Below are 27,497 nucleotides of genomic sequence, written 5' to 3' on the forward strand. Positions count from 1 at the left end.
ATGACCATGAGAGCTGGCATGAAATGTAAGACATATGAATGTAATCGGTGGTTTGAGTGGTTAAGTGATATTGCTTCTATAAATAATTTTCTCATTTCATAGTGACTGTGTGGGAAAGTGCATGTGTATAATTACATATTATAAAACACTGCATAATATTTTAATGCTCATATAATTTTTAATATTTTTGGAAGCATTTTTTTGTTTTATACTTTACATGTCAAGCAGAAATTACAAAGTAAGCAGCATAATACACCTTTTAGTCATAACATACATGAAACCGCCTGTCTAATACTGTGTAGGTCCAACTTGTACCAACCAAGGAGCTCTGAGTCATCGATTTATGGATTCTACAAGATCTCTGACAGTGTTCTTGGTATCTGGCAGCATGACAGCAGATCCTTTGAGTTTTCTAAGTTGTAAGGCGTGGACTTGGATCGCAATTGTTTTTTCAGCACATCCCACAGATGCTTGATCAGATTGAGAGCTGGGAAATGGTGGATAAGGCAACACTTTTGTCATGTTCCTCAAATCATTTCTAGACAATGTGCAGTAGAGTGGCAGGAAGCATTATTTTGTTGAAAAATGGCTCTCAAATTAGAGTATACCATGGCGAAGTAGAGTTTTAATTTCTCTGCAACAGTGGTGTGTTTAAGGTAGGTTGTACATTACATGACACAAGGATTACTAGCAACATTGGCCAGACTATTATATTGACTCTGCCATCTTTTAATCTATCGTTAGTGCATTCTGGCGCCAACTTCAAATTTTAAAGATTTGTCACATACACATTAATACAGAGTACGCCATGCAGTGAAATGCTTTTTTACGACTGTTCAACAGTCGTAAAATTCAATTAATAATAATAATATAAAAAAAGAATATATATATATATGCCATATTTTCTTTAACAGATCTGCATATTTGTAACAGAATGCAGTGCAGGACAGTAAGTGATTACCCCTATCTGGAGTGCATTTATTGAAACCTGTGAGTTTATCTGCATTATGTGTTTCAAATGAGTTTTATAATCTGTATCTTGATAAACAAAACACAAACCCTAGTGCTAATTTTTCACTTAGATTTCAATTATGAACTATTAAATATCACTTTTAGAGCAATTGGGTCTAAATGATTTGACAACTATTAAAATAAAACATTATTCTTAAAAGTGAATCTAATAAATGTGCATACAGTATAAACATTTCAAAGTATGTCAACCCTTCTCAGTGTATAAAGTATTTCGCAATGTTTTTTTCCGTGTCAGAGCTTAAAATTAGCATCTATTGTAATGGCACATGGATATTGAGGACATTCGTTGAATTCTTATTTTTTGAATCATTAAAAATCAAGAAAACATAAAAAGAAGAGAACAAACTTTTTTTTTCTTCTTATGATATTCAGCAAATTAGATTTTAAGTGGATTCATGCTTTAATATTAAGTTCAAAGAAGATAAGGATAAGGTATACTATGATCAAATGTTTGTGGACACCTGATAATCACACATTCGTAGGTCTGGTTTATGCACACAATTCAGTAGAATGTCTTGGGATACTGTACTGTTTCTCTTCACTGGGTGAGCTCCATGAAGACATGGTTTGCATGTTTGAGTAGAAGAACTTGAGCTTCCTGTACTGAGTCCTGACCTAAACACCTTTTTGAATGAATTAGAACACAGGCTGCACCCCAGACCTTTTCCAACTGACACCACTATCTGACCTCATTAATACTCTTGTGATTTAATGAGCACAAATCTAAATAGAATAGTTTAAAAATCAAGTGGAAAGCATTTCCAGAATTGTGTAGGTTTTTCATAACGGACAGAGGAATAATGTGGTATGAAATGTTCAAAAAGCTCATATTTGTGTGATGGTCAGGAGTCTACAAACATTTGGCCATGTATTAATGTTTTATACAATATATCCTTAAATGAATATGCAAATAACTATATTCAAAACGTATTTTATTAGTGTATTAGAATCTACAGTATTTAAGTCTGTATATGTCAAGACAGTATATAAAGTGCAAGGCAAAATACTGAAATAACAAAATAATATGAAATATTAATGTACAATTTGTTCCACTGAAGCAGCATTGGAATGGTTGATGACATCCTCCTAATAGTTTTCATACATTTATGTTTTGTCCATTTAGCCTGAGATAAGTGTTTGAAATTCACATTAGCTTTACAGCAGCCCAGTCCTGTGAGTCTGTGTCCCACTAAGAGCTCATTATCCCAACCTCCTACAGCTGTCCCCATCACTCTAAATTAGGCAATATTCCTTCATTTGCTCTAATCAGCACCACCTAGCCACCCCAGGTGCAGAGAGAAGAGAGAGAAAAAAAAGCAAAGGAAGAGATAAAGAGAATGTACCCTGCTGAGACTTTCCTATCCTTTGCAACAGATTTTTTTTCTCTTGTTTTTTTCCCTTCTTTCTTTTGCTCAGCATGGTTCCCATTTCTGATTTTTCTTTCCATCCTGGTGGCCTGATGGTGTCCTTCGTTATTTGACCTTCCAGTAGTTATCATGGAAGCCTCTCCTGTCGATCGTTATACTGCATAAGCTACAGCATTGCTACTATATCCTATCTTTTAATCCCTCACCCACACACTCACAGTTCGCACTCTTTGAATTATGGCCGAGCTGAATTCCACAGCGTGACCCATGCGAGCGAGGTCACGCAGAAAACATTCAGCCGTTTCTACAGGGCCTAGCTGGCAGGGAGTCTATCTTTAAGGTCATATTTATGAGGCCAGGCTTAAATGAGAGAGTTTAAGACTGGCATGTGTGGTGAGGATCCGATGCAGACATTTAACTCTGGTCAATCAACTGTTTCCAATTAGGAACATCAAAGGGGTCACTGCATGTTCAAGTTCAGTTGGAAAAAAATGGCTCAGGATACATCCAGGTCGTATAGCACGCCTCGCGTGTCAAACTGTTTTTTTTTTTTATATTATTATTTATGGCAAATGAGAAAGAATTTAACCATCTGCTTTGACATGAGAAATGGTTTTGTTGGGGAAGCTTCTAGGCGCTGTCATATTGAGTATGGCAGCATGAGGGAAACACAGCATTGTTAACTCACATCTGGACTTTCAAATACACATAAGAATTATGCTGTGTACGATCAGATAGCGACAATCAAATCATAAAAGAATGACTCCTCATTTACATAGCGCAACGTGAAAGCACATGTAATTTGTTTAGAGTCACAAACCGCAGGTAACAGGGCCAGAAACCAAAGAGTTGATTGAAGGCTAAACGGTTCAAAGGACTAAAAGCATTTTTTTTCTTCCCCAGAACAGGATCTAGATGTGAGGACGGAAATGTGGGGGCAATTTGGTTTGATCTTGCTTTTCACATTTTATCTGATAATAGGAGAGTACTCCTCCTTGTCTAAGTGGTGTGTGTCGGTGTGTGTGTGACAGAGAGATACAGAGAGATTGTGCATCTCTAATGCGTCTGTCAGAAAGAAAATCCCCTTAAAAGGGTGAATCTAACCATGTTATTGATCCTCATTTAGCAGGTGACTACACGTCTAAACGTGAAACTAATAATGAAACTCAACCCCCTAAAACTCTCGACATATCAGAGCATCAGAATTACATTCCTTACTGTTCTTACTATACAGCTTTGCTTTGTTGTAGTCACTGAGCAATTCCATGTAAATACTGAATAAAATGCTTTGAGATCAATGACTAAATAAGTAAATAAAATTTTATTAACATATAAACATAATGAGCCTCATATACTGTATACAGTGCATTCAGAAAGTATTCACCCCCCTTCACTTTTTCAGTTTTGTTATATTGCAGCCTGATACTATAATCTTTCAAAGTGATTTTTTTTTAAAGTGAAAACAGAATTTTTCACTTTTTTTTTTTTTTTTTTCACAATCTCCCCCCCCCCCCCCCCCCCCCCGTACTCAAAACTTATTTGGAAACTATATGGAAGTTTTGGAATAGGTTGAAAATATAAATCTGTGAAATATATTTTAAATTTAAAGGGTTTGCTGGCTCCAAAAAGCATGAAAACCCCTAATGTAATATACAAAAAAAATACAACTGGATCAGCGTTTCTACCGAATAATGTGTGTATATGAATGTGTGGAGAAAAGAGAGATGAAAGATGTATGTTTTTGGAAACAGCAGACCTTATGTTTGTAAATTTACTTACTACGGGCAAGTCTCAGTGCGTCATTTATTTTCCATGATTTATAGAGGTGATGAAGCTGAACATATTTATTTTATTCCAAGAGTAAGATTTTTATCATAAGCCATCAGATAATATTCTGAAGTTTATGCATCATGTATCTGTTTAGACCACAAAACAAAAAACCCCACAAAAACATCAGATGTTGAAAAGATAGTCTCTTGTAATCTTCAAACAAATGCTTTGAAATTCTGTACAAATGACTGCTTTGAGCGGCTGCATCCTATTTCATAACACAGAGTAAACATGAAACATGTGTAGTTTATGTTACTGAAAGAGAGCACTGCAGACAGAGTTCCTGAGCGTCATGGCCTCTGAGCAACTTTAATCATGAATCGATTATTAAGGCTGATTCTGTTTACGGATTTAGGAAAATTGTTATAAACAATTTCTCCATGCTCACTATAACCTGCACATAGTATAAATAGAGTACGGTATTCTAAATAGTTACCCCTAATCAACACTAGAGGGTGACAGAAAGGAAAGGCCTCCCTTATACTTAACAATTATTCCATTCCAAACACCAGGCTCTGGGAAACCAAAGAAATTGGGTTTAAAGTATATGTATGTATGTATGTGTATATATGTATATATATATATATATATATATATATATATATATATATATATATATATATATATATATATATATAGTAATCCCCCGTTTGATACACCGTTAAAATCACCCACGATAAACGGAAAAAAAAAAAAAACGATAATTGGAAGCCACCCCAAAAATGCTATTTTATGTTTACAGTACATACTGTATTCAATTTTTTACGTTATATGGGGTTATATGGGGTCTAACAAATGTAAAATATAATCCATTTATGAAATTTAATTTGTGCCAATTCAATTAATTACTCAATGTAATCAATATAATAAAAAAATATTGAATTCATTTTATTTATTATATTTTATTTGTATAAAATATTATAAAATATAATGTTATATATTATTTACCCAAGAAGGCATTTTATTTAAAATTGTTTCATAAATGTAAACTGTTCAAATGTCGAGCACAAATGTTAATAATAATAATAATAATAATAATAATAATAATAATAATAATAATAGTGTTAATAAAAAATTAAAAGCAATTTTATATTTTGCATTTCTTTCCCCTAACTGTACCACAATTGAACCGAACAGTGACAAAAACCGGGGTACGTACTGAACCATATATTTTGTTTACCGTTATACCCCTAATAGTCTAATATATATAGGTTCTGCATAGTACCTTTAAGGTTGTCCCAAAATGGATTTTCCAGCAGACGCCTTTATTATTTTGTTGGACATGCTTTCCAGTAGACCCCTATAGCACTTAAATGTCACTTAAAAATACACTGACCAGGCATAACATTATGATCTTATAACATGATGACCAGTGAAGTGAATGACACTTTATCTCACTTTATTAGGTAGCAAGTGAACATTTAGTCTAAGAAGCTGGTGTGTTAAAAGCAGAAAGAGTACGGATTTGAGTTTGACAAGGGCCAAATTTTATGGCTAGATGACTGGGTCAAAGCATCTGAAAAACTGAAGCTCTTATGGGGTGTTCCCGGTCTGCAGTGTCAGTATTTTGGAGGATTCAAGGAAGGAACAGTGAGGAACCGGCAACATGGGCAGCCAAGGTTTACTGATGCACGGGGGGAGCGAAGGCTAACTCCTTCGTCCGATCCAACAGACGAGCTCCTGTAGCTCAAATTGCTGAAGAAGTTAATACTGTTTATGTTCGACAGGTCAGAACTGTTCTGGCAGCAAAAAGGAGAACCAACGAAATTTTAGGCAGGTGTTAAAAATTTTATGCCTGATCAGTGTAACTTGTGTATTGTGTTGCTAAACAAACTCATCTCTACCATAATTTAGCATGATAGAATTTATAGACCATGTGCTACAGGATATACTTTGGATAAAATGTATATCATGTATTAAATGTAAATGTGTAATGACAAAAGAATTAGTTGTTTAAATATACTTTTAGTAACCTTTAATTTACTTATTTATTATGAACATACAACACTAGAACATTGCTTGTTTTCACTTCCTAAGAGCTGAATTATCACCTTCTCACCAATCGATTAAAATCTTACTGTGTTTAATTTACACCTCAGTTTTTCTGTTTATTTGTACAAACCTGATTCCAGAAAAGTTGGAACACTGTACAAATTGTGAATAAAAAAGGAATGCAATAATTTACAAATCTCATAAACTTATATTTTATTTACAATAGAATATAGATAACATATCAAATATTGAATGTAAGACATTTTGAAATATAATGCCAAATATTGGCTCATTTTGGATTTCATGAGAGCTAAAAAGTTGGGACAGGTAGCAATAAGAGGCTAGAAAAGTTAAATGTACATATAAGGAACAGCTGGAGGACCAATTTGCAAGTCAATTGACAACATGATTGGGTATAAAAAGAGCCTCTCAGAGTGGCAGTGTCTCTCAGAAGTCAAGATGGGCAGAGGATCACTGCGGCGAAAAATAGTGGAGCAATATCAGAAAGGAGTTTCTCAGAGAAAAATTGCAAAGAGATTGAAGCTATCATCATCTACAGTGCATAATATCATCCAAAGAGAATTGTTCAGAGAATCTGGAACAATCTCTGTGCGTAAGGGTCAAGGCCCGAAACCATACTGGATGCCTGTGATCTTCGGGCCCTTAGACGACACTGCATCACATACAGGAATGCTACTGTAATGGAAATCACAGCATGGGCTCAGGAATACTTCCAGAAAACATTGTCGGTAAACACAATCCACCGTGCCATTCGCCGTTCCCGGGTAAAAAACTCTATAGGTCAAAAAACAAGCCATCTCTAAACATGATCCAGAAGTGCAGGCGTTTTCTCTGGGCCAAGGCTCATTTAAAATGGACTGTGGCAAAAACTGTTCTGTGGTCGGACGAATCAAAATTTGAAGGTTTTTTTGGAAAACTGGGACGCCATGTCATCCGGACTAAATAGGATAAGGACAACCATCAGCGCTCAGTTCAGAAGCCTGCATCTTTGATGGTATGGGGTTGCATGAGTGCGTGTGGCATGGGCAGCTTACACATCTGAAAAGGCGCCATTAATGATGAAAGGTATATCCAAGTTCTAGAACAACATATGCTTCCATCCAGACGTCGTCTCTTTCAGGGAAATTTTCCAACATGACAATGCCAGAGCACATACTGCATCAATTACAACATCATGGCTGCGTAGAAGAAGGATCCGGGTACTGAAATGGCCAACCTGCAGTCCAGATCTTTTAGCCATAAAAAGATTTGCCGCATCATAAAGAGGAAGATGCGACAAAGAAGACCTGAGACAGTTGAGCAACTAGAAGCCTGTTTTAGACAAGAATGGGACAACATTCCTATTACTAAACTTGAGCAAATTGTCACCTCAGTCCCCAGACGTTTGCAGACTGTTATAAAAAAGAAGAGGGGATGCCACACAGTGGTAAACATGGCCTTGTCCCAACTTTTTTGAGATGTGTGGATGCCATTATATTTGAAATCAACTTATTTTTCCTTTAAAATTATAAATTTTGTCAGTTTAAACATTTGATATGTCATATATGTTGTATTCTTAATACAATTTTGAAATGTGAAACTTCCACATCATTGCATTCTGTTTATATTCACAATTTGTACAACTTTTTTGGAATCAGGTTAGTATAAATGCTACAGGTGTTAATTGAACAGTGGGCTTTTTGCAGCATGTGCTCAGATGCGGTTCTTCAGAGGTTATCTTGGTTACACTGTGCATTGTTGTACCACTCGACTATGCAATTGTATACCGGAATTGTATATTTCAGTTCTTGGACAAGGGGGGAGTACCCAACATCATGAGGAAGGAACCTACCTCCACAATTATAAGCAACATGGAATTAGAAGGCCACTAATTGTACATATAGTTGCATGACATGAAGACAATTTCAATAACAAAGCAACAGCAATTCAAGCAACACTTTCAAACTGAGCAATTGGCTCGAAAGATTTCTCTGACCGCTGGGATTAGTTTAATATTTTCTGGAAAGACTATACTCTACTCAACTCAACTCAACTCAACTCAACTCAACTCAACTCAACTCAACTCAACTCAAAGCTTTATTGTCATTCTTTCACATACACAATATACAAAAGCACAACATGTATTAACAAATGGACATGGGTGCATAGACAGTGAATTATAACAGTAAACATTTAACATAAGTTAACACATAAATTAAACACCTCCTCATTCATGTAATCATTTAATCAGCTGATAATACGGCAGCAATGTAATGCATTAAATAATGCAGATATTTTTACATCGACTATATGTATGTCATAGAAATGTGAATTTGTTTATTGCATGATTGTTAGTGCCAGACCGGTTTTAGTATTCATATAACTGCTGCTCTTCTGGGCCTATAACACTCACACACACACACACACACACACACACACACACACACACACACACACACACACACACACACACACACACACACACACTCTCACATATCGTTCTCTACTGTTTACCCAACAGTGCAATAAAGAAAAACTTTTAGTGAGGGGCATTTAGTAGAGTGGGAATTCCTTGTTTATGAAGGTTTATAAAGATTAAACACAGTGGAGTTAAAACACATCTTGTTTCAATTCACATTCATAATTACAATAGTTTTTGACAAGTTCCATTACCATTCGACTCCATCATTCCTGGATTTTAGACTTCTCTTTAGTGTTGCATGGCCTCCTGGTTATCTGATACAGGAAAAGTGCAGGAAAAAGAAAATTAGAAAGCCTGTACTATAGCTTCTTAAAGGTAACTTTATTAATTAAAAAATGCATTGTGTGTTAAACCTGCTAAAGTGTAAAATCACATAAAAAAGATTAACCTGCACACAGAATCCTTCGTAAGCACACAATTTATCCTTGCTGCATGGTATTTGCAGCTTCATGCCGAATGCTAATTTAAGAGTATTAGTGCAGTACAGCTCTCACAGGCTTTTTTATTCTTGTCTAATCGTGGCAAGCAATGCAAAAGCTTATTTAAATGAAGGTATTGACAAAATGTTTATATTCCACAAACGACTGAGTGAGACAAAACCCGAAGTGATGTGTTAGCATCTAGACAAAATAATTTACTGCATAACTGCACAGATCATTTCAAAAGTGTTCAAAGGCTTTTAGCATAGGAATTTGTTTTATTTAAATTACACAAATTTCGCACTGTTTAGCAGTCAATAAGCATTGCCCCAAATGCTTGCTGCCACAGCATGCAGCACTGATTCACACTACCACTTTGACTGATTTGGTGCCATTGTCGTGCTCTTGTGATATATTGTCAGAATATCATTTGTGAACGAGGCAGCATATTGCACATGGAGGACTTGGAGAGAGTTACACTCTATAAAACATGCCCTAAATTTGTGGTAGGGACAGCTATGAGAAAGGATAAGAAAGAGCATTTATCTGTCAACCAATAATGCATGAAATTAACACAGCCATGTCAGAAAGAGGGAGAGCGAGAAATGGAGTTTGACTGATTCTGTGTAAGGCACTTTTCTTTCTGCATTTTAAGTCATACTAATCATAGTTTAAATCCTGATAAGCTGAGCAGCATTTGTATACATTGAGAAGATTTAAAGTCACGGCGAGTAGACTTTAATTGTTATTCCAACCATATATAGTGCAGTACACAGTGAAAAGAACATGGAACATTCCCCTAGGACTGAGGTACTGCATCAGACAACATAAATTAACATACAGTAAAGGAACACAGAACACATAACTACAGAAAACACACTACATAAAGCATACATTTAAAGGTGATACTGCTGAAAAATACACTCATGTCTACACTTCAACAGACTAACCTTGCTCACGGAAAATAGAAAAAAAAGGAAAAGTCAGTTTCTAAAAAGACCTGGGACAAAGAAACTAAGTGCTGCAAACAAACCAAACACTAAGGCTGAGGAAACCTTGTCACAAAGTTTGCCAATTAATGTGTCATCCATGTTGTATAGCATGTTGTGTAGACTTGCTCCTTAAGAAATCTGGCCTGCTGCTGGATATTTTTTGTGAGTCAGTGCTCTGATCAGGAGCCTCCTGTGGTTCCTGGTGTATTTGAAAGATGGACTGTAGCTTGAGTCCTAGTGAATCTGTTAAAAACTCATCATAGAGGGCAGTGTGTGGCGTCAACACTGTGCTACACACACACAAGTGCAGCTGCACAGCTCCCAACACTAGCATGGCACCCCTCCAGGAATAATTGTCTACCAGGAATTGGATGTGAGGTGTGAAAAGGAAAGTGACGATTTATTCACCTGCACTGGTGAGAGCTTTGGCAACGGGCCGCTGCTTCTCAAAATAGCAGCCCAGCATGGTTACAGTCCAGGTCAGAGCATAGTCAATGCCAAAAAGAGGGCACTGTGTAAGAGACGAAAAGAGTTTAGGTTTAGGGTCATAGGTGTAGAGATAATAAGGAAAATAACTTAATACAGAAAGACATATATTTACATTGAAAAATCCAAAAACACCAATTCCTTTTACATTTAAAAGTGCATTTTATGGTTGCAAACCTCAGCAATGCACAGGATACAACACGATTGAAATTCATAAGTTAACGATTTGATATTTGACAAGACCAATAAGTCTGCTATGATATGTTTGGATTTTATAGGATCTGATCAATATATGACCAGCATTGGTCAAAACCTGGGGTAGGTCTACTGTGAATTTGCAAATTATGAAGGGATTGTAAAAGATTACTATATCTGAGTTATGGCAAATCACATATTTTGATTCTAATCACATTATAATAATGTATAACAAACTCTAAGTTGTCGAATTGATTCAAACCAAAATGCAAAAATCAATGCACCAATCTAAATTTAACCTATTGTTCAATGACATGCGACCTGTGATACAAAGCTACACAACAACCATATATGTTAAAGGAAAGCCTATTAAAGAAAGTAAAACCTTTATTTCCCTCCTTCTTACTCAAGCCTGGGCAGCATTAAAGGGCATAGTGAAAAAGTTGAGTGGTTTGAAAATTCCTCTGCAATATTAATCATGAAAGTTCTGTTTTGTTCAGTGACTATGTCGGCAGTAAAAAGAAAGTCTGGTAGCGCATCAAACATCAAAGAGAGAGTGGGAAGGATGACTGGAGACCGTAATAATTCTGTATGCAGCTTTTGGTGAAAATGTTCTGTATAGAGGGAATTTGCTGTCTATAAGGACATGGGCATTGTTCACGATGCTCCAAAGAGCTTTCCATTGATAGATTATTATTATTATTATTATTATTATTATTATTATTATTATTATTATTATTATTATTATCAGTAGTAGTAGTAGTAGTAGTAGTAGTAATAGAAGTAGTAGTAGTATATATAGTCGTATACTGTGGACCATACTAAGACAGTTTGTGTTCATTTATCCAAACAATTATGCAAATGCAATTATGCATTTGGAAATTATTACTGATCTCCCTGGTTGAATTTTTAGCCACACACCAAACTATCAGATTCTCTCTTCTCTACAGGCTGATTTTATTTGGTTAATATTTACTCTATTACCATGGTGTCAGCTGTTCCATTCTTAGTAAACAGAAAGTGTACTGTAGGTGTGTGTTAAGTGGAATAACACATATATATTGTAGAATTCCTTCAACCAGTTTTTTTTTTTTTTAATGTGTGGTAAGTGGAATTAAGACTGAACCATGCCAATCTGACTGTTTAATTAAAACAAACCATTGCAAAGGCTAGCGGCAGGTGTGATTTCTGCCCAGCGCTTTTTAATGTCAAATTGAGAAATACAATAACCTGAAAGTAAATAGCAGGACTAAGGGGTCCAAAGCAGGTCCAAAAGTAAATAGCAGGACCAAGGGGAGAAAAAGAGAGATAAGTCAGATAGTGAGAAGTTTCTCAGTGGCGGTCCTTTTACCTGTCAGAAATCCCATAGTGATGTAAAGCTGGAACAGATTTTTACTGTATACTCCAACAACTATCCCTACACTGCTCAGCAGTCCTCCCAGCATCACCAAACTTTGTGGCCAACACATGCACTGAACGCAGAGCCAACTGGAGCTGAATCAGAGAAACACAGGAAACACATTTCTTGAACCATCATACTTACTTCAGTGAATAATCTCACCTGGATCATAAAGACTGTCTTGTGCTCATCCTAGTACTTGTGGATCTTATAGTACTTATATGATCACACTAAATATCTATTCAGCAAACTTAATGACTGATTTTACAGTGTATGTGTAAACATATGAGGATTTGTACGTGCATTATAATATATTTATGTCACCCAGAATAGGACTGGTTCCACTTTAAGTCTTTCTTCCTCATGGTGTCTCTGGGACTTTTCCTTGCCACTTTTCTCCCCAGCTTCCCCTTTCCAGATCTAAATCTACAGCTTTGTAAAAAATTTTATTGATAAAAGTGCATTACAAATGAAACTAAATTGAAATACTGTACTGCAAAGAGCCACAAAACACAGACAGAGCGTAAAATCCAATATATGAAGTTTAGGGAAAGGAATTAGAGAAATCATTCATTATTTATAGACTTTTGCTTTGCTGCACTTTGATCAGCTGTACGTTGTATGACGTTACTTCTGAGGAACATGACTTCCACAAATGTCAAGATATTACAAGTGATGATTAGTGCAGAAATCATGCCGTAGTTCACAGGTTGTCAAGATGGTGTATGATTAAAGGTTTGTACAGAAGCACGTCTTGGCATTTGTGGAGTTTGCTCTTATGAAATACTAATCAGTCTCTCCAATATCGTGAGAGATTTATGCAAAGTTGGGTAAGACTTTTAATCAGCAGCTGCCCTCTGGTGGTAAAAGATACAGGTGTTAGCATGGAAATGCAAACATGCAGTTTCTTTGGACACATCAGAGAAACTGCATAATTTAAAGAAACCTCGCCTTTTTTTTGGCTCAAGACTTCACACACATTCTTACCCACTACCCACCAGCACACAAACATTTTTTTCTGCCTAGTTTATTCCCTAATGTAATCTGATATGTTTGATGGACTAAAGCATACCTCTGATGTGTACAGTTGCTGCAGAGATTGATGTTATCTATGAGCTGCCTGCCACTGTGGTGGTAAACACACCAAATGTCAAACACAAGAAAGGCAGATAGCACAATATACCGGTCTTAACCACCATCAGGAGGATGTATGTGCACTCATTACCACAGACTAAATCTCAGACAATGAAAGTGGGTATGCACTGGGTCTTCAGGCTTCTAGGAGGACATGTTTAGCATAGTATATTCGCTACATTTATTCATTAAACTGCAAACAGAGAGTACAATTTAATTCGCAATTCTAAAACTGGGTAAATAATAAATTTAGATAGTAACAACCTGAGCCCAGGTTGATAGTAACAACCTGAGCAGTTGTTACTATCATGCTGAATCTGTTTACATGGGTATAGGTCTATCAAGGTTTTCTTTTTGCCATTGCCATTAATTTATATACTATATACTAGTGTATATTGTGGTTATTTACCATAAAGCACTTGAACTAGGAGCCAGATGTACAGTTCTATACAACAGTTAACACAATCTGGATAGATCATTCTACATTTTAGAGATAGAGAATAGGAGTGTATTGACTTTATAGTTGCAAAATACTGTGGGATTATGTTTAAAGTATTAACTTTATGTGCTTTATTAATTTTGTAGTGATCCGAAAGGTCTGAGAAAATGTGCATTATGCTCAACAGGATACAGTATGTATAATTTTATGAGGTGATTTAGAGGCTCCTTTAATGGAATTCCCTTGTTCTACTGGATAAGTCTCAGACTACCTTTTAAATACAGTAAGAACCTGAAAAGAAGCAGAAAGACAAAGGAAAAGTATTGGACAGGAAAGCCATATTTGCATATACTAATGCCTGCTAAAACAGTTCAGTGGGTGTGAATGCTACTACTTGTCTTAGTGAGTGACTTGTTGCTTAGTTACTGTATTTGTTATGATAATGTATTTGTTATGATAATGTCAGGTTATGTTAAGCAGGTGTAGACAGTAGGTTCCTATTGTAGACAGTAGACTACCAGTTTAGTTCTGGCTGTTAATGAAATATTGAGGGTGTGGAGGATATGCATTACAACACTATATTTGGAAGGGCTGCATCATCACAAAGTTCTACCTTTAGTTTAAAGTCTAGAGTGTATTCATTTTCCACTGATAATCAACAAACAATAATAACAAAATAAAAGTGTAATATAGATATACTATAAATATGAATGATGTACTGTAGTTAGAGTATAAAACTGTAGTTGTTAATATACTATATATAATATCTGCAATCATGTTAAGAAAACAAAGCTAAATAGTCCCAAATGTTACAGTATGGCTTTCAAATTCAGATGCTAGATTACTCTTTGTAGTATCCAATGTTTTGCATGAGTACGTTTAGATAATCTACATCATTAGCTTCATGCTTAGCTGTTTCTTTAGCTTCCTAAAGCTACTAAAGTGGTAACCATAACAGATCATTATTCAAAGCTTATTTTTGTTTAGTTTCCAAAACACTATTATTCATCCTAGCATACAAGTACCAGTTGTTGGCAGCTTGTTAAAAAGCAATGTATCACTGGAGGTCACTTGTTCCCTCCAACAACTCTGCAGCATTTGTACATATAAACCCCTTTACCCTAATCTAAAAGATAAGGAAATGTATAGAAGTGGGGCAATTTACATTGTTTACATGTTTTATTTCTGTTTAATTGTAGTATATTTAATTTTGTAATATTCAGGTTAGTACAATATGATCAATGTTAACAGAATCAAATAAAGAATAGATTCGCTTTCAAATTCTCTTCAACTTTAATGAGATTGGCCATTGTGCTAATTCTAAAGTCAAAAAAGTCAAATAATGATTTTAGCATTTTAAAAACTTAAAATTTCTATGTTAAAATCCTAAAATCACTATGTTATAAAAAAATTGCATATATTATAAATACTTCACACAGTCAAGAACTATTGGGCACAACTTTCAGAATTCTACTAATGCATCTTGGATTTTCTGCCCTCAACCACAAATTCCAATTTAGCTGTCTCTGTGACCAACAAATATCCAAAAATCCAATAAGGATAATAAAATAAAAACATTTTCGGACCATTCCATAAACACTGTAATCCTCACTAGCTCACCAAACTGAGTAAATCCTGAACATCCTCAAAAAAAACCCTCATCTTGTAGAATTAAGTCCCACTAACATTAATTAAGATAATCTCCATGTTAATCAGCTCTTAATCAGGAAATATGGAAGTAACATGTGAACGAGTGTATAGAATAAAGGCTAGGACACGATAGGGCTAGGATATCTCATGTACTGAACATTAGAGCTCTGTATTAAAAAACAATAGAAATAAAGTATTGTAAAAGTTGTGGACAATATGCAAACATCCTAACTGGCTAAATTCTGATTTAAGTTCAAAAAGATAAAATAACAAAAACAACAAAAAAAACACCAAAGCACATGAGCAAAAATGCTGTGTTGATCTCTCTTCTGCTTAATGTAACAAATAATTGCTTCGTTATTCAGGGTTTGTTCTTTTACAGCTCTATAACACTGATTCTGCTGAGGCTTGACTCAAGAATTGAACTTAGATTGACAAAACAAATGGATTGCACTACAGTTCACAAAGGAACAGGGGGCTGTCCGTGGTGTGACTCTTTAAGGGTTAACCTTGTTAAGAGAAAATTAAATCCCAGCACCCCAAAGATGCCACTACCATCCATAGCCAAGAGAGCATCATTGGCTTTGCTCAGGTTTGGAAGGTAAAGCCTTGCACTGTAATTTGTCACTCTGTGACACAAGTTAATTGAGGCCAACTGTTTGCTTATGTTTACTGAACAGGGCAGTTAACTCCCCTTCTTTAAGCATGTTCAGCAGTTTAAAATGATGCCTGGAAGCATGGGTCTGTCTCAGTTCCACAATAGTCATGCAATAGGAAAGACCTTACTTTTATTTTGACCTACTGTACTCCAGAAGTAAAAAGCTTTAACTGCACAGTTGCTTTTTTCTAGAAGGAACAAAGCCTTGCCTAGATTTCCATGCATATTATTACAGTTTAACCTTACTTAACCTTACAACATGTCTTAGTGCTTCCTTGTACACTAGTAGCCTTTTATAAAAGAATGTGCATGAAAAGGAATTTGTGTGCAGGTGGGAGAAATGATTTAGCAACATGTTTAGCTCAGCTGTGGAATGATCGACTTGCAAATTAATAGGCAAAAATAAATGTCTTCTACTTATTTACATAAAATAAGTTTGGCACTGTGCTGCAAACTTCCAAACCATTTATAAAAAGATATGAAATGGTAGTGAGAAAATAATTACCTTACGCTTTTATATTACAGTATAGTATAGTTTTTGAATCGGGAGGTGTGCATTAATTTTCTAGCAGCAGCATGGCTCTGACAGAAGTTCCGGCTAGAACATAAATCATAAGTTTAGAATAATGGTCTAGTTCTTATATTCTTTCATACCTATAGTAACAGCTCATTCACAGGGGCTTGTGGTGGATGCTTAAATAAATTAATCTTAAAAAGAAGATTAAAAAAGAACTTCCTGACATAGGAGACCCTTTAGGAGAGGGGACTTTATGCTTCATGGATATCATCAAATGTAGCCCTAAACATTGAAAAAATGTCTAATGTTTCATATAGTGAGAAATAAAAAAATAGTATTTATTTGGCAAAGTGTTGTTGTATTAATGGAATAGCACTTATCAGACTGTTCTGACAATGCTTTTTGACTGTGCAGTAATAATAATAATAATAATAATAATAATAATAATAATAATAATAATAATAATAACATTTATTTTGTATAGCGCCTTTAAAAGAAGTTTCTCAAAGCGCTTGACATAAAAGATAAAATTAAAAGATACACATAATATTACAGACACTAAAACTAACCATACAGAAAATAAAAACCCAATAAATAACAAACAAATAAGTCACTTAAAAGCTACCCTAAAAAGTATGTTTTAAGATGGGATTTAAAGATACCCAGGGATTCTGCATTCCTTATCTCTGAGGGGAGGGAATTCCATAGTTTGGGAGCCAAAGAAGAAAAAGCCAGATCACCCACAGTTTTAAGCCATGTTTTTTGGGCAGTTAGAAGACCAGCTTCAGAAGAGCGTAGAGCACGTGAGGGTGTGTAGGGGGTTAACAGCTCACACAGATAGTAGTGTAGAGAACATTCAGACTGTACGATTTATACATAATCAAGATGGAGCCTTACTACTACTTATGATGCTTACTTTTTTGCATGTATCTCAATCACAAGTTCCAGCACCTTAAAATCTGGTTATCTTCAAAAGTAAAAATACAGGAAAAAAATGAATTTTAATGATTCCATTGCAACTGTGGCACAGGAGCAGCTCAGATATTTTGACAGCCAGAATCTGATTAAAAAGTAAACTGATAAGGCTTATAACCATTTGGCTTATATCCAACTTGATCAAAGCCTGACATTTACTGTAAGGAAGTCACACTTAGCTATCAAAGCAGACCATCTGTTTTTACTACTGTGTTTGTTAAACTGGCTCATTACCCAACATGATCCTTGTGGAAAGAGAGACTTAGCAAGACTTCAAAAAGTAAATATTTCCACATCTTTTTGGTGATATCTATATATATATAAAGCTCAAATACCACTGACTGACTCACTCACTCATCATGAAATCTCAAAAACCACTGAACGGATTGCAATGAAATTTGGAACATACCTTCCTCTTGGGTTTTAGGTGCTCACTAAGAAAGGGTTTTGAAAAATTCGCCCTGGATCGCGGCTAACTCGCGAAAAACGCGATTTCTCACGCATTGTAAATTCTTCGAAATAACATTACGGATCCTAATGAAACTTAGTACATTGTTTCTTATTAGATGTTAGATGCACGATAAAAATTAATTTCAAAGTAGTTTGCCCTGTATCGGTACTACAAAGGGGTAGTACGTTATTTGTTGACGTTACGTTCTGATCTCTGATCATCCAGTCCTGCTCAGTGCTTACTGCTTATTGCCATATTGCTTAGCGTTCTGCCTTCCGTAGCGAAGCACGGGTACTTTCAGCTAGTATGTTTATATAGACATGTTTTAAAGAGTATCACTAGGGTTTTAAAGGTTTGACTGCAGAGCTGATTTAGAAAGCTGGAATAAAGTTTAGTTAGTTTAGCCACTGTAATTGCTCAAATCCAAAACTTTAATGAGGCAATAGCAGTAAATTACATAAATGTGATTGATTCTCAATGTGCGATCAAAATTTTTAAACAATCACCTTTGCCTCAGAAGCATGATGATATTTGGTTACAGAACACTAAAGCAAATTATATGAACCACTTGTCCACTGTTAAAATTATAAAAAAAAAAAAAAAGAAGCTAATTAAACTTTCGATGTTACATTTTAACCTCCAGCAGGAAGAAGTACTTGTGAAATAAATGTAGAGCCACAAATAATTAATCAACCTTTGGGACCCATTTAGTCTTTATTTGAATTTTCATTCTATACAGTAGTTAATATATTTTCTATTCCACCGTTGCCTGCCACTGTTAGAAAAGGCAATTAATTTTTGCTGAAGGTTAATCTGTGCCGCATAGAACCCAAACGTGCTCATTCTGTATTCATTCAGGTGTCATTTCAGTCCACAACAGTGATCCATTGCTCCTGATTCACACACTTATAATGGGAAAACTACTGTACAAGAACCGAATGAAAAAATGGTTGTCAAGCTTTTAAGTGCAAATAAAAAAATACAATAAGCAGCATTTGAGATTTATTAATTTATCAAAAGATTTAATAAAAAATAAGTAACGCTTGCCTGATGAAATTATTAATTTAAGTCTACAGGATGCTTTGCGATGCCCATTTTAGAATTTTCATTAGTAAAGATTAGCTGTTGTAACATTACAATACATCAGTGTATGTAGAGTGTTTGATAAATTATTTGCTTTTCTAATTTTTCTACTCATATGACTGATGTTCAGCAGTGTGAGAAATGGTTTAACGGCCTACTACTTGTGAAATATAAAAAAAAAAGTAAATAAATACTTAAAAAAGGAATATGCACACACAGCATGCATGTGTACATGTACTGTAGAATTATGCAATTAAAACTACATCTAAAATTCTCACCAGGTGCAATCCAATTACAAACTAATGTTTCTTTAATGGATCTGAGTCTGTGTAGTTTTATCCACATAAATAAGTGTGAAATGCATATCTGGTGCTGAATTAAATAAATTACATACATACATACATACATACATACATACATACATACATACATACATACATACATACATAAATGTGAAACTATGCAAGTGCATAGGAAAATCTATTAATATCCAGCAAAGCACATTTCAATCTGAGTGAACAAACTGAAAATAAAATAAACACCCACCTGTGGCTGCAGTTATCAAGTTACTGGCCTCCACTTATGCTGAAGCAAAAGATTTAAATGAATTAAAGGTTAAATTAGGTTTGAGAAATGTGAGGGACAAACTTTAAACAGGCTATACTGTATGTGCAACCATTTAAATGTAAAAGTTGAAAGTACAATTTTATTTACTATCAAATCTAATAAGTTAAAAATGTATTAAAACACAAACAGAGTAATTATATTAACAAAAAAAGTTAATTCAAATGTTTAGTAAAAGAAATTTGTTACTTATTGATATTTTGAACAACAAAAATTTTTTTTTAAAGTGCTATGACTTTATTGATTATTCCAGATACGTTGCATTCCCAATCCCTGTCTTCCTATTCCTAGGTTAAAGCTTTACGTTCTGGACCAATTGCTTATATGTTGTTACCTATCACCTTGTCCCTGGAAGAATGTTGTTTTATTTCACTGTGTGTTGTACCAACTGTATATGGTTCAAATGACAATACATTTTGTTTTTAATTAATTTGATTTATAATTATTGTCGAACTGCTGGTTCCACATTCTGTAAACCAGAAAACCATCTCTCCTGAAGTATCTCCAGTAGTGGAAAGCTCACAGACTGTTACAGAGCACTAACACCCGAGACTTCTTCCATAAGTCACATTATAGGAAGCTTCAACATACATATAAAATATTATGTTAAATACTGTAACACATATTAAAGAAGATATGCCTTAGATTTGATAAATTGTCCATCATTCACCAAGTACCTGTGAATGTTACTATAAGCAAACTAATTTGCAAACCTGATCTGCTTTGCAGTAAGTGTCAGAAATGCTGTTCTAGACAGTTTATTAGGATAAAACAGAATTAAGAAATTGGTATATTTTGATTTATTAGAAATAAAGAGTCTTTGACTCATTCTCAATCTGTGACTCTCTCTGAGTTTCAATGGCTATGCGTTAAAATGTTTAGACTCATAGCTTTTGCTATAAGAACAAAGGTACTAAACTAAGGTTTAAAGGTATAAGCGGTACATCTTACATCCAAAAGTACATCTTTGCACTTTATAAATTTAGAAAAGCTGTCGAGTTAAATGCTGCATTAGTTGAGCTGCATGTGCACTATAGAGTGATCTAAGACTTGATCTATAAATATTGGCAAAAGTCACAAAAAAGTTTTCACACAGTACAAGTATTTCATACCACATACACCCTTGCTCATACTCCACATGCTCCAACAGGCAAATGTCTAAGCTTTAATGTCAAATATATCTCAAGTCTTCTCATGTTGCAAAAATGCTGACAACTCAGCAAGTCTGAACAAGGACCTTTCACACATCATTACATAAATGTAACATTTAATTGGGCTGATATATTACACTCTTGAATAACAACCCACTGGACCACAAATATTCAATTCGAGTCAATTCATTTTTATTTGTATAGCACTTTAAACAACGGACGTGGTCATTAAGAACGAATAAGACTGAAATAAGAATGTTCTTTACAAGTGTAAGTTTGTCTCCAATGAGCAAGGCGCTGACAACTCTATGACATTGATTCCCTATAAATGATTCGAGTTTACGGTAAACTGTATCTATTATGTAAATTATTATTAACCGCATGTAGTGTATTGTATGCTGTGTAAATTGTGTTCCATGCTGTTGACTTCTTGATTTAAAAGCTCTGACTTTTCCCCTCCACGTCCTCTTCTACCTCAGTAAGAATACTAGAATAAAGACTACAAACAATATGTAATAAGAAAGCTACAAATTTTTGCTGTTCAGCTACCCTAAGATTAAAACGTATACAGCATACGAATATGCCTGGTAACATAATCCAGTTTAGCCTGATTGGATATTAAAACACAAGCTGGTGATTTTCCCAGCTGGAAACTACTACTGATCATCTACCATAAAAAAAACCCCAACAACAAACAATACAAGGCAATTAAAAAAATGTATACATTTGATGGTCTACCAGGTTAACTAGCTCAGAGTATGTTTTGACATCTTTTAGCTGGTCATATTATGCTGAGAGATTGTTAAGTGTTTATTGCTGCTTGAAGTACTGTTGTACGGCCAACCAGTAAGTTCTGGCTAAACCAGAGTTGTTACTGTTCACGTCTGTGCCTAGAATTCATGGCATTATTTAAAATAAATGAATCTACAGTAGTTGACAGGCATATATCTATCATGTTTTACGCATGAGGTGGAATGATTTGGGTCATTAGCAGTTCCTTTTTCATCTTAACACTTCCTATTTTTATATTACACAGCTCATCTGTCCATAAGACATTGTCCCAGAGTCAAATTTTAAGAAAGCAAAATACATTCTATGCTTTTTATTCTTGATATGTAGTTTTGCACACAGGTAGATGGTAGGCTTTGACACAATAAAAACAACAATGACACTCAGGTGCTGAATAAACAGGTACAAACTACCAACCACAGTTGGTCCAATATCAACTGAGCAAAATATAGCTCACTATTTTATACCTACTTTTTCCGTTCAATGACACAGAGTTAGAGCAATGATGGAAAAAAAATGAATTCTCTAATCCTAATAATTGGTCGGAACATGTTGATTCATTTTCTATAACGGCAGCTCCGACTGCAAAGCAAATTGAAAATTTTATATGAATGCACTAGTTTAATATATTTTTGATTCTTTTTTAACAACCTTCACAGGCACACACTGGACATAATCTCAGACCAATACGTTTCTAATCATTGGTATGGTGCTGCTTTCTGTAAGGAGACTTTATTTTACATTCTCTGTATTCTCTAGTGTCTTTGTACCATGAGAGTTGTCAGAAGGTTTTTTACATTGGGTTCTCAGGCATGAGGACTTTGTGCTTTGCAGTTTCTCAGTAACAAGACAAGCAAAGGGACTGTATAAAACCATAAGTAACTAACCTATTTCATAGACAGTCCACACCATTAAATGTATTTTGTCTCATCTTTCTCTCTTTTTTTTCTCTCCAATATAAAATACAAACAGTACACTGTATATAAGTAAAACTGGATGACCTCGCTGACACTTTGCCCTCCACTGTTGTAGTGTTTATTGTTTATTTCTTTGTCTAAAAGGAATGACTTTGTTGACAGTGTTGTCTTAGTGAGATGTTGATATCTAGATTCTTTTTGACATTTGTATGCTCTCATAGTGCAAATAAAGTTGAATATACTAATACAAAAGTACAAATACAAACAGATTTTCAGAAAAATATTTGTTTCATTAATATTTATTTATTTATTTATTATTATACTGTATATTATTCTGTATTGTATTACATAATTCCTTATTTTATTACTTTATATATGCACATCTTACTCTTGCAATTAATTTTGGTGAGAATATTTAGGGATGATATTTAATAATAGACAATTTAATTGTGACATTCAATGTAATATAAGGACATCGTCAGTGAAATAATAGAAAGGAACAAAAACAGTAAGTGATAAAAAATGAGTATTCTTCTCAAGTTGTAGCCCCTTCCTTAAAGTAATGACATATTTTGAGAAGTCTTGATGAATAATGCATCTATTATGGCAATACCTCTGTTGATTAATGTATTAATGATGGCTGTAATATGGCGAACTATAGATTTTTACAGAGGCAGAAATGATCATCATTTCATGTAAAATTTTGGAAAAAAGTGATCATCTTCTCAAGGTTTGATATGGTATGCATGCTTTGACGCTTTTCTGCCCTGTTGTAGTTACCATAACTTTCCTGTCAACTTAATTCTGTTTCGTTCTCTGTAATGGCTGTTGTGCATGAAAATTCGAGTGAATTGCCATTCTCTGAAAGACTGTCCACATGTTATTTAATCTGCTGGCAATTATTTGTAAAGTGTTGGCACAGATAAAATCAGAGCATCCCCTAATAATTTCAAAAACTATTCAATCATCATCAATCAAACAACTAAGACCTAAGTCAGAAAATCACAGCATGAGCCGCAGTCAGATTTCTGTCCTAATCTGCTGATTGTGAATTCTTAAGCACGATAAGACATATCTGTTCAGGACCCTACAGAGAGGCTCTTGAAAATCGGAGCTGAAAAACTGCCAAAGCTGACTGTCCTTGGCAGGAGTTTAAATGTGCAGTAGTAGTTTATTAGCCCAAAGGTTGGTTAAGCATGTCCTGCAGTGACCCCTTTCTCATAATTCCTAGCTTTTCTTACGTTCCTCTGTGAAACAAAGGAAGTAAAAAGGGGATTCAAATACAGCCTTCACTTCACTTGTACTACATATTGGCGTAAGAGGCAGATATTGTAGAGGAACCTCAATATGGTACATCAATGAATCTAATTTGCTGTACATTTGCAAATACATTTACATTTAATCTGTCATTGATTGGATTGAATTGATATATCATATAGTCTGTATATTGTGCTCTTATTTAATCTGTATTATCTGTATTGTCTCATATTGTCTGTTTTGTCTTGTATAGTCTAAACTAAATGTATAGTGTTATTTATGTCTGTACTTTTGAGAGCCACCAACAGCTGGAAACAAATTCCTTGAGTGTGTCAACAGACTTGGCCATTAAATCTGATTCTGATACTGATTCTGATCATTTAGAGGTTATCTGTAAGGTACCTTTTTCTAACAGTTTTAATAGTGTAAGAAGGGCATCCTTTTTTTTGGCAGTCCTTCTGTCCCAATGGCTCACACCCAAAAAGGACAGGTGTTTCTATACTTATCCAGATGGCATCACTACTGACGATAAAGCCTTGAAATCAGAAGGACAACAAGTCAGGTTTGGTTCAAGACTGTTCTTTTAAGTTTCGAGGTACACATACTTTACCATACTCATTTACCATGATATTGCAGAAAGCACAGACAAGGATCTATACAAGGGTGACCTTGGTAGATTATTTTTACATTTTGACAATTTGATTTCCCAAATCTATTTTTTTTTCTTCAGTGTAAGTACAGTAAAATCACTGAAGTTCTTTTTTGTTGGCTTTTTCTAAATTCAGACCCACATGGTCCTTAGAGGAAAAACACTTGGAGGGGACTGTGTGGAATCAGCAGTATAGGTAATATCTTAATTTTTTACCTGCTTTAATTAATTTATATATATGTCATTCATTTGTCATTATGCACATCATCGTGCACATGGAATAGCATTTTTATTTTTGCTCAGCAATGCAGAAATTTCTTACATAAAAAGCAGAGCCTTTTATATGTGTGTGTATGTATCTATCTATCTATCTATATATATATATATATATATATATATATATATATATATATATATATATATATATATATATATATATATATATATATAATGTCATTCATTTGTCATTATGCACATCATCGTATATATATATATATACACGATGATGTGCATAATGACAAATGAATGACATTTGTCTCAGCCCAGGAAATGCAAAGAAAAAAGCCATTACTTGTGTCATTTTTACTCTGCTGATTTTGTATGGCTGAACCAATTCCCTGGGTAATGGTTAGATTGCTATTATAGAAAAGCTACACCTCATATGCCATTGATTTGTGTATTTAATTATAGATCAATGTTTGTATGTATGTATGTATGTATGTATGTATGTATGTATGTATGTATGTATGTATGTACAGTGGGTACGGAAAGTATTCAGACCCCCTTACATTTTTCACTCTTTGTTATATTGCAGCCATTTGCTAAAATCATTTAAGTTCATTCTTCTTCCTCATGAATGTACACACAGCTCCCCATACTGACAGAAAAACACAGAATTGTTGACATTGTTGCAGATTTATTAAAAAAGAAAAACTGAAATATCACATGGCCCTAAGTATTCAGACCCTTTGCTGTGACACTCATATAATTAACTCAGGTGCTTTCCATTTCTTCTGATCATCCTTGAGATGGTTCTACACCTTTATTTGAGTCCAGCTGTGTTTGATTATACTGATTGGACTTGATTAGGAAAGCCACACACCTGTCTATATAAGACCTTCCAGATCACAATGCATGTCAGAGCAAATAAGAATCATGAGGTCAAAGAAACTGCCTGAAGAGCTCAGAGACAGAATTGTGGCAAGGCACAGATCTGGCCAAGGTTACAAAAAGATTTCTGCTGCACTTAAGGTTCCTAAGAGCACAGTGGCCTCCATAATTCCTCAAGTGGAAGACGTTTGGGACGACCAGAACCCTTCCTAGAGCTGGCCGTCCGGCCAAACTGAGCTATCGGGGGAGAAGAGCCTTGGTGAGAGAGGTAAAGAAGAACCCAAAGATCACTGTGGCTGAGCTCCAGAGATGCAGTCAGGAGATGGGAGAAAGTTGTAGAAAGGCAACCATCACTGCAGCCCTCCACCAGTCGGGGCTTTATGGCAGAGACGGAAGCCTCTCCTCAGTGTAAGACACATGAAAGCCCGCATGGAGTTTGCTACAAAACACCTGAAGGACTCCAAGATGGTGAGCAGTAAGATTCTCTGGTCTGATGAGACCAAAATATAACTTTTTGGCCTTAATTCTAAGCGGTATGTGTGGAGAAAACCAGGCACTGCTCGTCACCTGTCCAATACAGTCCCAACAGTGAAGCATGGTGGTGGCAGCATCATGCTGTGGGGGTGTTTTTCAGCTGCAGGGACAGGATGACTGGTTGCAATCGAGGGAAAGATGAATGCGGCCAAGTACAGGGATATCCTGGACAAAAACCTTCTCCAGAGTGCTCTGGACCTCAGACTGGGCCAAAGGTTTACCTTCCAACAAGACAATGACCCTAAGCATACAGCTAAAATAACGAAGGAGTGGCTTCACAACAACTCCGTGACTGTTCTTGAATGGCCCAGCCAGAGCCCTGACTTAAACCCAATTGAGCATCTCTGGAGAGACCTAAAAATAGCTGTCCACCAACGTTTACCATCCAACCTGACAGAACTGGAGAGGACCTGCAAGGAGGAATGGCAGAGGATCCCCAAATCCAGGTGTGAAAGACTTGTTGCATCTTTCCCAAAAAGACTCCTGGCTGTATTAGATCAAAAGGGGCTTCTACTAAATACTGAGCAAAGGGTCTGAATACTTAGGACCATGTGATATTTCAGTTTTTCTTTTTTAATAAATCTGCAACAATGTCAACAATTCTGTCTTTTTCTGTCAGTATGGGGTGCTGTGTGTACATTCATGAGGAAGAAGAATGAACCTAAATGATTTTAGCAAATGGCTGCAATATAACAAAGAGTGAAAAATTTAAGGGGGTCTGAATACTTTCCGTACCCACTGTATGTATGTATGTATGTATGTATGTATGTATGTATGTATGTATGTATGTATGTATGTATGTATGTATCTATCTATCTATCTATCTATCTATCTATCTATCTATCTATCTATCTATCTATCTATCTATCTATCTATCTATCTAGTAAAAACTGTAGTTTTTGTGTCGAGTTTCTGTGTTTGTTAAGTCTACAAGCTGGATTAGTGTATACGCTTTAACCTTAGGGTAGCTAAACAGCAAAATGATTTAGCTTTTTTATTACATATTGTCTGTAGTCTTTATTCTAGTATTCTCACTAAGGTAAAAGAGAATGGGGAGGGAAAAAGTCAGAGCTTTTAAAGCCGACCTAGTTCCATGAGACTTTAGAGGCTACACCCAGGGATATTCTTGACTTGTGACTGCTGCAACAAAAGAATTAGCATTGAAATAATGAAATGCTGTTTATGTTTTGGTTAACATTTATTGAACATTTTTCGAATCAAATTTCAGAATCACATAACATATTGTGATTCGTTACTCTGAGGCCCCCTAGAAGGCATCCAAACACGTCTGCATTTTCACGTGCTTTAATAGGATGGTCAGAGAGCGGACCTACTGCTAACCGCATCTGTAGCAAACTGCACAAG

At 35.2% G+C, this 27,497-nt stretch overlaps 1 protein-coding gene across 1 annotated transcript; it reads right to left on the reverse strand.

Annotated features, from left to right (window-relative positions):
• Positions 1-9,030: 9,030 nt before the first annotated feature.
• Positions 9,031-12,889, reverse strand: LOC310732692 (monocarboxylate transporter 13; the record flags this gene model as incomplete). The annotated part of the gene is given in 6 exon segments (XM_083553306.1): positions 9,031-10,514; positions 10,518-10,625; positions 10,968-10,972; positions 12,147-12,248; positions 12,251-12,289; positions 12,826-12,889. Coding segments are annotated over 6 exon segments (627 nt in total). The 3' UTR covers positions 9,031-10,205.
• Between the last annotated feature and the right edge of the window lie 14,608 nt (positions 12,890-27,497).

This window comes from Silurus aristotelis (genome assembly GCF_946808225.1).
Source record: "Silurus aristotelis genome assembly, chromosome: 10".
Classification (NCBI taxonomy): Eukaryota; Metazoa; Chordata; class Actinopteri; order Siluriformes; family Siluridae; genus Silurus; species Silurus aristotelis.